Here is a 15,136-nt window from a genome sequence, read left to right on the forward strand (position 1 = left end):
AAAAAGGATATTGCTGCTCTAGAAAGAGTGCAAAGAAGAGCAACAGCGTTCGTAAACGCTCAAACGGACCGATCAGTCACCTGTTTGGACTTCGTTACTGAGCGACTACTGTACTGTGTGCTGAGAAACTGACACTGACATTATCAGACAGGATGATAGAGGAAAAAATTCTCTTAGCTGTGTCACCTTGCCGACCCTGAAGCTCCGCCTGAAACTGACAGCGATGACACAAATAAAATGTTTATTTTATTGTACATTACATGTGTTGCTATTTACAAAAATGCTGGCTGTCTGTCAATTACTATCTACAATAATGAATGTAGTCACGTACACACGTGGCCTTCACTAAAGTCCCAGTTTAGAGACAGTACGTTTCACTGTAGCCCTCGGGATGAAATTGTTAGCTAGGTGGCTATTTTTTTTTTAATTAGCAGTGGGAGAAAACCGCTTCAGCAAGTACAGTAGAATCTGCCAGAACTGACGGACGCTGAATCTGCTAGGTTTAGATACTAACAAATACAAAAGAAAAACAAGGGAAACACAGATCTTGTCAATCTGGGAGACTATAAATGGATTTTATATTTTTAAACGCTGCGATAACAGTTCTGCTTTGAAGCATCCACACTATAATTTGACAAAACAGGTGATTTATTTGCACTGTGTGGGACCTTATTAGCCCCCATTGGTGCTTGAGCCCCGGAGCTCTCACGGAATCACTGCCTGTGGACCTGTTACCGGTGATTAAAGCCTGGTTTTCAAACAAACTGGTTATCGCTCACCAGTACTGTATTGGTATAAGAAAAGTGTGTTTTAAAAAAGTAATTTCAGCTTCCAGTCTCTTAAAATATGCTGACGATAATGTAAACAGCACCAAGCTACAGACAGCGAGTCCCAAGCTTTAAACCTGTTACTGTTTATAGATGAGAACTCAACTTTATCATGAATATATTGTGTTATTATGTTTTAAGCAGCGTGCTACGATAATGTTCATGATGGTAATTGTTTGTTTATTAGTTTTTAAATGTTTTGTAAAACATGGCCTATTGTTTAACCTTGTTAGTACAACCAATCCCCTTTGCTGCTGACAGCTTCAGTCATGGTCGTAACCCTGTATAAATCAACACATTTTTGTAAAATTACTTTACACTTATTTCAAAAGATGCAACATGTTTCAGTAAATTCAATCAATAAACTTTGCATCCTGCACAGAGGGACAACACAAACGTAAAACGTCATTAAGTGGGGTTGGCATTGCAGGGGAGATGAAGGGAGGTTTCAGTTCCGAGTGACTGTTTTCTAAGCATTATTTGTGAATGCTTATTCACCACTGCTACACCCTGTTAGAAAATTGACTTTCCTGCATTTTTAACGCAAGACTGAAGGTGAGAGTATATGTGTACACTTGTTTTAAGTACTCACCCAGAGGAGTACTGAAACACAGTCATCAACTAGTCCTCCTCAGATTATCGTGTCTGTTTTCTCAGTTTCACTCATGACACAGTTGTTCTGCGGCATGTGTACAGCCATGTCAAGTCGCTGCATTGTGTATTCTCTTATTCTAGTTCCCTATACATTGCACATGACTTCTTAATAGAGAAAAGGCTTCAGACTCTACAACTGACTGATAGGGGACGACCCCTTTATTAAATCAGTGTCAAACTACAGCATTGAAGGATAATGTTCTTTTGAAATATTATTTAGCTTAATTTTTTTAATTAATTGATTTTTGTATAGATGTTAATAGCTTGAGTGTTGTTAAAATAAAACCACCTCACTGCTGATCCGATTGCACACTCAGTGTTCCCAAGCCCTACAGTGGAATTGTTAACCACCTCACTGCCGAGCCGATTGCACACCCAGTGTTCCCAAGCCCTACAGTGGAATTGTTAACCACCTCACTGCTGATCCGATTGCACACCCAGTGTTCCCAAGCCCTACAGTGGAATTGTTAACCACCTCACTGCCGAGCCGATTGCACACCCAGTGTTCCCAAGCCCTACAGTGGAATTGTTAACCACCTCACTGCTGATCCGATTGCACACCCAGTGTTCCCAAGCCCTACAGTGGAATTGTTAACCACCTCACTGCTGATCCGATTGCACACCCAGTGTTCCCAAGCCCTACAGTGGAATTGTTAACCACCTCACTGCTGATCCGATTGCACACCCAGTGTTCCCAAGCCCTACAGTGGAATTATTAACCACCTCACTGTTGATCCGATTGCACACCCAGTGTTCCCAAGCCCTACAGTGGAATTGTTAACCACCTCACTGCTGATCCGATTGCACACCCAGTGTTCCCAAGCCCTACAGTGGAATTGTTAACCACCTCACTGCTGATCCGATTGCACACCCAGTGCTTCGGGGGCGGAGGGGAGAGGGGGAGGAATGAAATACTAAGTCCTACTGTTATTTAAACCACTCTCAGGTATGGACAACCATATATGTTTATGTTTTATACAGTTGGAGGCTGAGCCACGTGGTCATGTGATCCAAGATGGTGTAAACATTGGCTGGTAAATATGATCGTTTTAGTCACAGACCCCTTTTCCACTTTAGGCTGCTGTCATCACAAAAAAACAACCAGATATCACCACAAGTATGTTTCACCTAGCAGAGTGTAAAGTGGCTGCTGTGAACTACTACATACTCCAGCCTAGCAAGATCATTCAAAATCAAGACCACTTTCATCATTGCAGTGATTATTTATTTGCTTTGATTTTCCCAGCGATGGACAGTATCCATCAACACAGCAGCAGAGGATAGTTTTGAGTGACAGGTCTGATCTGTCTTTATAGCAGTGAAGCGGTTCCATTTATAAAAGAGAATGTGTTTCATAGCAATGCCTGAGTGCAATGTTGACATGTTTGATTTCTAACACGTGTCGTGGTGTGGGAGGTGACTGTGGTGGTGTGCAAGGTGACTGTGGTGACTGTGGTGGTGTGCAAGGTGACTGTGGTGACTGTGTGGTGGTGTGCAAGGTGACTGTGGTGACTGTGGTGGTGTGCAAGGTGACTGTGTGGTGTGGGAGGTGACTGGTGACTGTGTGGTGACTGGTGGTGTGCAAGGTGACTGGTGACTGTGGTGACTGTGTGGTGGTGTGCAAGGTGACTGTGGTGACTGTGATGGTGTGCAAGGTGACTGTGGTGTGGGAGGTGACTGGTGACTGTGGTGTGGGAGGTGACTGTGTGGTGACTGTGTGGTGGTGTGCAAGGTGACTGTGGTGGTGTGCAAGGTGACTGTGTGGTGTGGGAGGTGACTGGTGTGGGAGGTGACTGGTGGTGTGGGAGGTGACTGGTGACTGTGGTGTGGTAGGTGACTGGTGGTGTGCAAGGTGACTGGTGGTGTGGGAGGTGACTGTGGTGGTGTGCAAGGTGACTGGTGTGTGAGGTGACTGTGTGGTGACTGGTGGTGTGGGTGGTGACTGTGGTAACTGTGGTGACTGGTGGTGTGCAAGGTGATTGTGTGGTGACTGGTGGTGTGCAAGGTGACTGGTGTGTGAGGTGACTGTGTGGTGACTGGTGACTGTGGTGGTGTGCAAGATGACTGGTGGTGTGGGAGGTGACTGTGTGGTGACTGGTGACTGGTGGTGTGGGAGGTGACTGGTGGTGTGGGTGGTGACTGGTAACTGTGGTGACTGGTGGTGTGTGAGGTGGCTGTGGTGACTGGTGGTGTGGGAGGTGACTGGTGGTGTGGGTGGTGACTGTGGTAACTGTGTGGTGACTGGTGACTGGTGGTGTGGGAGGTGACTGGTGGTGTGGGTGGTGACTGGTAACTGTGGTGACTGGTGGTGTGTGAGGTGGCTGTGGTGACTGGTGGTGTGGGAGGTGACTGGTGGTGTGGGAGGTGACTGTGGTGACTGTGTGGTGGTGTGCAAGGTGACTGGTGGTGTGGGTGGTGACTGTGGTGACTGTGTGGTGTGGGAGGTGACTGTGGTGGTGTGCAAGGTGACTGGTGGTGTGTGGTGGTGTGCAAGGTGACTGGTGGTGACTGTGTGGTGACTGGTGACTGGTGGTGTGGGTGGTGACTGTGTGGTGACTGGTGGTGTGCAAGGTGACTGTGGTGGTGTGGGTGGTGACTGTGTGATGACTGGTGGTGTGCAAGGTGACTGGTGACTGTGGTGGTGTGGGTGGTGACTATGGTGACTGTGGTGGTGTGTGGTGGTGTGCCAGGTGACTGGTGGTGTGGGTGGTGACTATGTGGTGACTGCAAGGAGAAGCAACCATTGACATCTGATCCTCACAATGAAACGATTCTATGATATATAAAAGTGAATGATGATAATAATAATATATCTAGTCAATGTAAAGCTAGTTCAGCATTCTAATAGCATGTCTTGTATGAAGCTAATGCGCAGGAAGCTTTTGTGTGCTTATTGGAGCAGCGTTCCCTGAGCACTGGCCAGGCTCTGCTCTCTCAGGGCTTGGGGCACGTCCCACCCTCCTCCTCATCATCCTCCTGCTTGTGGAAAATCTTCCCATCAATCTCTCTCCACCTCAGCTTCAGGTCCTGCGATGGGGTCTGCCCTGAGTAGCTCCTTTGAATCTGAAACAGCAGCAGACTCCATGTTAGAAGAACACAAGAAGAGGAAAGTCTGTGCAGACTAGCCAGGCTCTCCTCATGCTAGCACAGCTAATAAACCTCAAGAGATCTGCACACATCACATCAATTAAACAATTCATGGACTGATAGGTAGCTTGTGTGCAATTGGATGGAATACCAACATAAATGAAGAAGACACTTTGGAATGAAAAGGAACCTGTCTTCACACACACACACTCATAGACACACACTCACACACACTCACAGGCAAGACACACACACTCATACACACGCACACACATACACACAAGACACAGACACACACTCACACATACACACACACTCAGACACAGACACACATTCACAGCCTCAGCGCTGCGTCACTTCTCTCAGGGAATCCATTCACAGCCTCAGCCTGCGTCACTTCTCTCAGGGTGTCCATTCACAGCCTCAGCGCTGCGTCACTTCTCTCAGGGTGTCCATTCACAGCCTCAGCGCTGCGTCACTTCTCTCAGGGTGTCCATTCACAGCCTCAGCACTACGTCACTTCTCTCAGGGTGTCCATTCACAGCCTCAGCGCTGAGTCACTTCTCTCAGGGTGTTCATTCACAGCCTCAGCGCTGCGTCACTTCTCTCAGGGTGTCCATTCACAGCCTCAGCGCTGCGTCACTTCTCTCAGGGTGTCCATTCACAGCCTCAGCGCTGTGTCACTTCTCTCAGGGTATCCATTCAAAGTATAGGCTTGTGTGGGGTCTCCATTGCACATTGCATTTAGAAATCTGCTCATTAAAATCATGTTCCATTAAATATTGGGTCGCTTGTCTTGATCTCCTGAATAAATAATCATCGATAGAGAAGCTTTCTGGAACACAAACTAGGAGTCTGCATCGAATATCATGAAGAGGAAGTGCCCCCTACCTCAGCTAAAATGGCATCTCTGATTTGCGGGTCTTCAGGATCACGTCCTTCTGGTGCCGTTATATAAATCCTCAGCACCCGTCTTTCCCCTGTGTGGACAAACCCAGCCATTCACACACAATGGATTAGAAAGGGTGCAGACAGGCTACTGTGACCCTGTCACTATATACAAATCAGGGCTGACTGCAGCTCACACCCCTGCTTCATCAGTGTCCTGTTTGCTATGAGCTGGGAATCCCACTGAACTCAACTGAACTGGCTGCAGTGAAAAACATGCCTCTGTGCTGTACAGTGCCCTGCTTCACACTGCAGTGAGCGGAGGATCACTCTGAATTGACATCACATCTTTATACAGCTCATCCCTTCAATCCTATTGGTTTGTTTTGTACCTGTGAAAGGTTCTGGTCAGATTCTACATGACACAATAACATACCTGGTTCAGTAGAGTCCTTGGTTTCAGTTGATAGTGCTGTGGTTCCTGGCTCGTTGTTTGTGGGATTTGACTCTGTAAAGAAAATATTAAAGTGAAATCAGGTCAATAGTGTAATACAAACTTTGTTATTAATTACAGTGATCCTTCCAACAATTTGAAACACACAGTAATCCTTTGCTATAAATGATTTGAAACACGTGCAATATGGTCCAGCTGTTTATTTGAAATACGTGCAATATGGTCCAGCTGTTTATTTGAAATACGTGCAATATGGTCCAGCTGTTTATTTGAAATACGTGCAATATGGTCCAGCTGTTTATTTGAAATACGTGCAATATGGTCCAGCTGTTTATTTGAAATACGTGCAATATGGTCCAGCTGTTTCATTTTCAAACCATGTTCCTGATGGACGTTCTGTTTGACTTCACTGGGGTCTCACTTGACTTTGAGAATAAGCGTATCGGGACAGCAAAACATGGAAAAATGTACCATGTGACATGCGCCTGTATAAACGTTGTGAGTGCAGTGTGAAGTTCTGCACCTCCGTTTCTGGGGGTTTCATTGTCAGACAGGGGAACTAAGAGACAAAGTAGAGTTTGGCCCGGAGACCCGTCGGGTTTTAAATGACCTGGCCCGACCCGGCTCTCTTTTCACTTCCCGGGTATTCATTTGAGAATTCAAAGATGATGTAGCCATTATGACAATGCAATTGTAAGCGCGGGTCTCTGGTCAGGGTAATAAAGACAATGTTAAAACAAGCTTTGCAAATAGCAGCACGTGCACCTCAAGAATAATAACTGCGGCGACTATTCTTCTCAGGAACTAAATCGGAAAGAAAACAACAAAACAACATCCTGTTGGGTTTATGTCAGTGATAACTGTTAATAATATTAACCGTGTGGCTTCCAATACGGAGTGCTTTATCTACAGTTATTGTGCAGGATAATGGCACCTATAAAACCTGCTGGATAGGGGCTCTCCAGGACCAGGGTTGAGACCCCTGCTGTACACTATGGGCCCAGGCACATTTTCTAAAGATTATGTATGAAAATGAAAACTACTCAGAAACGGCTGAGAACACCAGTTTAACTGCTCCCTCCTGGAACTAAGCTGTGAGCTGCTGGGTTAATGCTGGCACAAGCCTTTGCTTTTGCCTTTGTGTTCATTCTGTCTGGGTTTGCTCCTGCTTCATAAGGTAGTGTTGAGTTGGCAGCAGTGTGGAGTAGTGGTCAGGGCTCTGGACTCTTGACCGGAGGGTCGTGGGTTCAAACCCCGGTGGGTGACACTGTTGCTGTACCCTTGAGCAAGATACTTTACCTAGATTGCTCCAGTAAAAACCCAACTGTATAAATGGGTAATCGTATGTAAAAAAATAATGTGATATCTTGTAACAATTGTAAGTCGCCCTGGATAAGGGCGTCTGCTAATAAATAAATAATAATAATAAAAATAATAATTTGTTAGAGAATAATTCATATCTATAGTGATCTCTTCTGCGTCCACAATGCCCATTAAAAAAGCACTGACCTCTGTAACAGAGAAAGTAGAATTCCTCAGTGCAGAAGGACAAGTTAACAAAACTCTTAGCAAGCAAGGACACACACACAGTATAACAGACACTCATAGGCAGCTTCCATCTTACCTTGGGACTCAGTTGTAGTTTTTGCAGTTGATTTTGCGGCAGTCGTTTTAGGGCTGGGTGTAGTTGCAGGGGTAGTTGTAGGAGTTGCAGGGGTAGTTGTAGGAGTTGCAGGGGTAGTTGTAGGAGTTGCAGGGGTAGTTGCAGGGGTAGTTGTAGGAGTTGCAGGGGTAGTTGCAGGGGTAGTTGTAGGAGTTGCAGGGGTAGTTGTTTTTAATTCTGTATGACAAAGAAGTTTGTAATTATGACAGATCAACAGTACAAATAAAAATAAGAGACAAGAAAGAAAGCGTGCCATTGGATGAATCCAGTCTGAGATCCACCCCTCAAGCGTGCCATTGGATGAATCCAGTCTGAGATCCACCCCTCAAGCGTGCCATTGGATGAATCCAGTCTGAGATCCACCCCTCAAGCGTGCCATTGGATGAATCCAGTCTGAGATACACCCCTCAAGCGTGCCATTGGATGAATCCAGTCTGAGATACACCCCTCAAGCGTGCCATTGGATGAATCCAGTCTGAGATCCACCCCTCAAGCGTGCCATTGGATGAATCCAGTCTGAGATCCACCCCTCAAGCGTGCCATTGGATGAATCCAGTCTGAGATCCACCCCTCAAGCGTGCCATTGGATGAATCCAGTCTGAGATCCACCCCTCAAGCGTGCCATTGGATGAATCCAGTCTGAGATCCACCCCTCAAGCGTGCCATTGGATGAATCCAGTCTGAGATCCACCCCTCAAGCGTGCCATTGGATGAATCCAGTCTGAGAGACACCCCTCAAGCGTGCCATTGGATGAATCCAGTCTGAGATCCACCCCTCAAGCGTGCCATTGGATGAATCCGGTCTGAGATCCACCCCTCAATGGCATACTATGTGTGTTGATTAAAGACTAAACGAGAGTGCGGCTGAAATAAAAAGCAGCATCTTGCTAGATCTTCAGCTTGTGATTAAAATTCAAATGAATATATACAAAAAATGACAATAAATAAAAAATAATATAGCTAATCTAAAAGGTTTGTTTTGTCTAAATATTTAAAAAGTATTTTGTATCTAAATAATGTTAACAAGCTTCTCTGGTGCCACACCAGACCAGCTCACTCAAATCTGGCAACCCTAACAATCTCATAGCAGTCCTAGACTGTATTTGTGAGGCTCACCACAAATGCTTCATGAATTCTCATTGTATCTCTGGGACGTTTTCAATTCAGCCCTGTTAATTCATGTGGATTTAATTACCTGTATTGATTCCATCTTCCTTTGTAAAAATGATGTTGATCGCATGCATATTCTGATATAGGGCTGAATTCAGAATGAATGGCTTCAGAACTCAGAGGAAGTGCAGAAGATAGTCAGCTGTTATTCCTGCGGCATTCAGCCGGAATTCATTATACATTTGCAGTCATCATTTTAAAGTGTTACCTTACCATGCATGTATAAGAATAATTAAAATAAACTAAAACACAATGAATGGCTGCAGCATAAACAGACTGTTTAAAAGTGTGAGACAAGAGCTGGCATGTCAGAAACAGGGGAAGAGGCTACAATGGGCATTTTAAATATGACCCTGTGTAAAACATGTACTATAAGTTAGCAGCATGGAAATAATTATTAAATTGTGTCATTTCATAACCGCAGTGCTGTATTCCAGGGCTTGTGTTACTGTGGGATATCATCACTTCATTCACCTGCTCTCTTCTGCTACTCTGAAATCAGTGATGATGGACGGGCACAGCGAGCACATTTCCTTTAATTTTTTTTTAAATAAATTTAGTGACCAATTATTATTTTTATTTATTTTCCCCCTATTTGGAGTGTCTAATAATGTTTTTTCTCCTCACTGCAGCAAGTCCCCACACAGCACAGACACTCTGAGGGTGTGTGAGCGTCCTCCGATCTCACAAGCCTTAAGCCAGAATCGCTTTTACGCCGAGCAATCCAGAGCAGAAGTGGGCGGGCTACCGATCCCAGAGAACAGAGATCAGCCAGCCCTGCTTCTTATCCACTCTGAATGTGCTCGTTGTGTCTGGCCAGTAGGGTTCGCTGTTGCGCGATGAGGAGAAGGAGTCCCTGCCGGCTTCCCACCCCCCCCCCACCCCGGGAGCGTCAGAGCCAATGTGACGCTCCCTTTGTGGTCCCCAGCAAAGTTCAGCCTCTTTGCACAGCCTGGACGCGAACTGGTGCCGTCCAAGCTGTGTGACTCATCCTGCGCTCCCCGCGGCAGCGCTTTAACTGGATGAGAATAAGGAAATACTGTAGTGAGCTCGGATTATATATCATTTACCTCCGGAACAGAGAAAGTAGAATCTCTCAGTGCAGCTCCTATCATTCCAGAAGCCCGGAGCTCTTCCTGGGGCGTTCCCATTCATGCTGACACAGACGTCCTGTGTATTTGAGAGGTCTGGTTCACCACTATCCCACTTTTCAATTGGGTCTCCATTAGACCACTTCCACGGCTGTGAGTTGCTCTCTCTATACAAACCGATCCACACGAAACGACTTGTTTCTGTATTAACTGTATTGAGAGCCTCCTGCTCCTCCTGGTTGCGTATGCTGGCCAGCTCTGAGCCATTATTTCTACAGTGCTGCTGGGCGTCAGTCCAGGACTTAAATTCCGTTACCAAATAATATCCCTTCAGGGCAGAGCTGTCTCTCTCTGCAACTAAAGAGAAAGCAGAGTCTAGTGAAGGTGGAGAATACCCTCTCATAAATACTGCTCTTAATCATTATTGCTTTTACTTTAGAAATGTGCGCTACAGTATTTGCACTTCATAATATCTGCACACAAGAGAACTGCTGATTTGGTTGATTTCTCCTGTTTGATTTATAACATATTTGTACCCTAGCTATACATTACAGTGTATTACACTTATTGCATTGTGTATAGTAGCCTGTTGCTGGCCTATCATTATTGTCACTATCATTGTGTGTGTTTTGATTTATTTCTTTGTAACTGAATGTTGTATCTTCATATAAATACAAATAAGTCTCATTTCTGATCTTGCTCGGCTGCTAGTGGATCCTGAGTCAAAGTCAATCTGTGATCTTTTATTTTATTTTTCTAATAAGGATTTTATGTTTTCCTGTTTGATGTTCAAAGTAACAAACTAGTATTCCTTGGAGTGTAATTCACAGAATTGTAGAATATTTTTATTATTTCTCTCCCCTGTGCTGTTAAAACACAAAGCCCTTTACATTACACCACGTCAGTGCTGCGTAAAGTACAGCACTCACACAGCCAGCACAACTGACCGCTCTGGAACACACAGACCAATAGAGTGCATAACCCATAACCCATGACCTCATCCCACCAGCAGGGGTCAGTAGTGCATCACACAGCACTGCCTGTAACATCTGTGAAGGGTCAGAGTGAGGCAGGTACAGTGGCGAGCCTGGTGTTTGTGAAAGGGAGTGAAGCAGGCATAGCAATGAGCCTGGGAATGGGAACTTTCTGTAACTGCTGGAGCCAGAGCAGGACAGCTTAGAGGAGCCAGCAGCTGCACCAGCCCGCTTCTTCCAACAGGATTTACTGAAGAGCAGAGAGCAGCTTACACACAGGGGTAGAACAGGAGGATAGGGAGAGGAAAAAGAGGCTCCTTACACACAGGGGTAGAACAGGAGGATAGGGAGAGGAAAGAGAGGCTCCTTACACACAGGGGCAGAACAGGAGGATAGGGAGTGGAAAGAGAGGCTCCTTACACACAGGGGTAGAACAGGAGGATAGGGAGAGGAAAGAGAGGCTCCTTACACACAGGGGCAGAACAGGATGATAGGGAGAGGAAAGAGAGGCTCCTTACACACAGGGGTATAACAGGAGGATAGGGAGTGGAAAGAGAGGCTCCTTACACACAGGGGTAGAACAGGAGGATAGGGAGAGGAAAGAGAGGCTCCTTACACACAGGGGTAGAACAGGAGGATAGGAAGAGGAAAGAGAGGCTCCTTACACACAGGGGTAGAACAGGAGGATAGGGAGAGGAAAGAGAGGCTCCTTACACACAGGGGTAGAACAGGAGGATAGGAAGAGGAAAGAGAGGCTCCTTACACACAGGGGTAGAACAGGAGGATAGGGAGAGGAAAGAGAGGCTCCTTACACACAGGGGTAGAACAGGAGGATAGGGAGAGGAAAGAGAGGCTCCTTACACACAGGGGCAGAACAGGAGGATAGGGAGTGGAAAGAGAGGCTCCTTACACACAGGGGTAGAACAGGAGGATAGGGAGAGGAAAGAGAGGCTCCTTACACACAGGGGCAGAACAGGATGATAGGGAGAGGAAAGAGAGGCTCCTTACACACAGGGGTATAACAGGAGGATAGGGAGTGGAAAGAGAGGCTCCTTACACACAGGGGTAGAACAGGAGGATAGGGAGAGGAAAGAGAGGCTCCTTACACACAGGGGTAGAACAGGAGGATAGGAAGAGGAAAGAGAGGCTCCTTACACACAGGGGTAGAACAGGAGGATAGGGAGAGGAAAGAGAGGCTCCTTACACACAGGGGTAGAACAGGAGGATAGGGAGTGGAAAGAGAGGCTCCTTACACACAGGGGTAGAACAGGAGGATAGGGAGTGGAAAGAGAGGCTCCTTACACACAGGGGTAGAACAGGAGGATAGGGAGTGGAAAGAGAGGCTCCTTACACACAGGGGTAGAACAGGAGGATAGGGAGTGGAAAGAGAGGCTCCTTACACACAGGGGTAGAACAGGAGGATAGGGAGAGGAAAGAGAGGCTCCTTACCTTTCTGGCATATGAAATAAAATGTAGAAGATGGTTTATCAAGCCATTGTTTCCCCACAATTACAGCATATAGATCAGTGTACGGTGGTTTTTTCTCCCAGTTCAGGTACATGAAGTAATCTCCAATGGACCACTGCCATTGCTGGCTGGTGTTGTTTCTAAACAGCCCGATCCAAACTCTCTCTGTCTGGACGTCTTGCACAGTAGTGTTTATCTTCTCCACTTCTTGTGTACTGCGAATGCTGACCAGGTCTGTGTAGTGTTCTCTGCAGTAGCTCTGAGCTTCACTCCAGGTTTTATTTATCTTCACTAAGTGGAGCTCTACACTCACTGTGACCTGGACCAGACTGATAGCTGGGGAAAGAAACACAAGATACTGATACACAGCACCATCAGAGACAAGCATGCAGAGAGTAGCAGATAGGACACAAGATACTGTCTCACAAAACCATCAGAGACAAGCATGCAGAGAGTAGCAGATAGGACACAAGATACTGTCTCACAGCATCATCAGAGACAAGCATGCAGAGAGTAGCAGATAGGACACAAGATACTGTCTCACAGCACCATCAGAGACAAGCATGCAGAGAGTAGCAGATAGGACACAAGATACTGTCTCACAGCATCATCGGGGACAAGCATGCAGAGAGTAGCAGATAGGACACAAGATACTGTCTCACAGCATCATCAGAGACAAGCATGCAGAGAGTAGAGGATAGGACACAAGTTACTGTCTCACAAAACCATCAGAGACAAGCATGCAGAGAGTAGCAGATAGGACACAAGATACTGTCTCACAGCACCATCAGAGACAAGCATGCAGAGAGTAGCAGATAGGACACAAGATACTGTCTCACAGCACCATCAGAGACAAGCATGCAGAGAGTAGCAGATAGGACACAAGATACTGTCTCACAGCATCATCGGGGACAAGCATGCAGAGAGTAGCAGATAGGACACAAGATACTGTCTCACAGCATCATCAGAGACAAGCATGCAGAGAGTAGCAGATAGGACACAAGATACTGTCTCACAAAACCATCAGAGACAAGCATGCAGAGAGTAGCAGATAGGACACAAGATACTGTCTCACAACACCATCAGAGACAAGCATGCAGAGAGTAGCAGATAGGACACAAGATACTGTCTCACAGCATCATCAGAGACAAGCATGCAGAGAGTAGCAGATAGGACACAAGATACTGTCTCACAAAACCATCAGAGACAAGCATGCAGAGAGTAGCAGATAGGACACAAGATACTGTCTCACAACACCATCAGAGACAAGCATGCAGAGAGTAGCAGATAGGACACAAGATACTGTCTCACAGCATCATCAGAGACAAGCATGCAGAGAGTAGCAGATAGGACACAAGATACTGTCTCACAAAACCATCAGAGACAAGCATGCAGAGAGTAGCAGATAGGACACAAGATACTGTCTCACAACACCATCAGAGACAAGCATGCAGAGAGTAGCAGATAGGACACAAGATACTGTCTCACAAAACCATCAGAGACAAGCATACAGAGAGTAGCAGATAGGACACAAGATACTGTCTCACAGCACCATCAGAGACAAGCATGCAGAGAGTAGCAGATAGGACACAAGATACTGTCTCACAGCACCATCAGAGACAAGCATGCAGAGAGTAGCAGATAGGACACAAGATACTGTCTCACAGCACCATCAGAGACAAGCATGCAGAGAGTAGCAGATAGGACACAAGATACTCTCTCACAACACCATCAGAGACAAGCATACAGAGAGTAGCAGATAGGACACAAGATACTGTCTCACAGCACCATCAGAGACAAGCATGCAGAGAGTAGCAGATAGGACACAAGATACTGTCTCACAGCACCATCAGAGACAAGCATGCAGAGAGTAGCAGATAGGACACAAGATACTGTCTCACAGCACCATCAGAGACAAGCATGGCAGTGACATTCAGCCATTGACGTCAATTCAAAATTAGAGCCATCAGTAACATGAACAAGTAAATCCCTGTGATCCACAAAACTGTATGCCCGGTACATGTGAAATGTAGCTTTGACATCATATACCCCCAGATTCTGCTAATAACTTAGGTATATTAAATGCATGACATATAGGCAGCTAACATAGAACAAGGGCAGGAGTGTGGTGTAGTCGTTAGGGCTCTGGACTCTTGACTGGAGGGTGGTGGGTTCGATCCCAGGTGGGGGACACTGCTGCTGGACCCTTGAGCAAAGTACTTTACCTAGATTGCTCCAGTAAAAAGCCCAACTGTATAAATGGGTAATTGTATGTAAAAATAATGTGAAATAATGTATAATGTGATATCTTGTAACAATTGTAAGTCGACCTGGATAAGGGCGTCTGCTAAGAAATAAATAAATAATAATAATAATAATAATAATAATAACCCCAAATTACGATGCATTAAAAACCCTTTGTTTTGTATTCAAGCACAAACAAGAACACTAAGTTCCTTTGTAATAAACCTCAGAAAACAACCAATCAAATGTAGAGGCACAACCCAAGCATAACAAATCTGCCTAGCAACACACTGCACCTGCAGAAATACAACACAGACAAAACAATGTCTCGTTGTGCTCAGCATGCAGCTCTCAGGCAGGAAGAACAGCCCTTAATAAACTCAACAGCATGCAGGTGAGCAAGGGTTAAAGATCTGAAAGCTGTGCATTGAAACAGCACGTGGTATATTAGCAGGAAGTGACAGGCATCTCTGATCTAAAACATGTTTCCACACCTGGCTTTGGCTGCCCTTCCGCTTGACTAGAATGATTTGCACTTGAGTAACACATCATATTTACTGGAGCCCCACATTGTGCAGCGTACCTGAAATCAGCAGCAGCAGCACCTTGCTTCCCAT

At 45.8% G+C, this 15,136-nt stretch overlaps 1 protein-coding gene across 1 annotated transcript; it reads right to left on the reverse strand.

The window, feature by feature from the left end:
- Positions 1–2,692: 2,692 nt before the first annotated feature.
- Positions 2,693–15,136, reverse strand: LOC117419523 (secretory phospholipase A2 receptor-like). Its single transcript, XM_058986489.1, has 7 exons — positions 15,103–15,136; positions 12,258–12,611; positions 9,814–10,191; positions 7,535–7,750; positions 5,893–5,964; positions 5,460–5,548; positions 2,693–4,544 (listed from the first exon to the last, which is right to left on the reverse strand). Exons 1-7 carry the CDS (start codon positions 15,134–15,136, stop codon positions 4,416–4,418), a joined length of 1,272 nt encoding a protein of 423 aa, XP_058842472.1. The 3' UTR covers positions 2,693–4,415.

The sequence above is a fragment of the Acipenser ruthenus genome, chromosome 14 (genome assembly GCF_902713425.1).
Source record: "Acipenser ruthenus chromosome 14, fAciRut3.2 maternal haplotype, whole genome shotgun sequence".
Lineage (NCBI taxonomy): Eukaryota > Metazoa > Chordata > Actinopteri > Acipenseriformes > Acipenseridae > Acipenser > Acipenser ruthenus.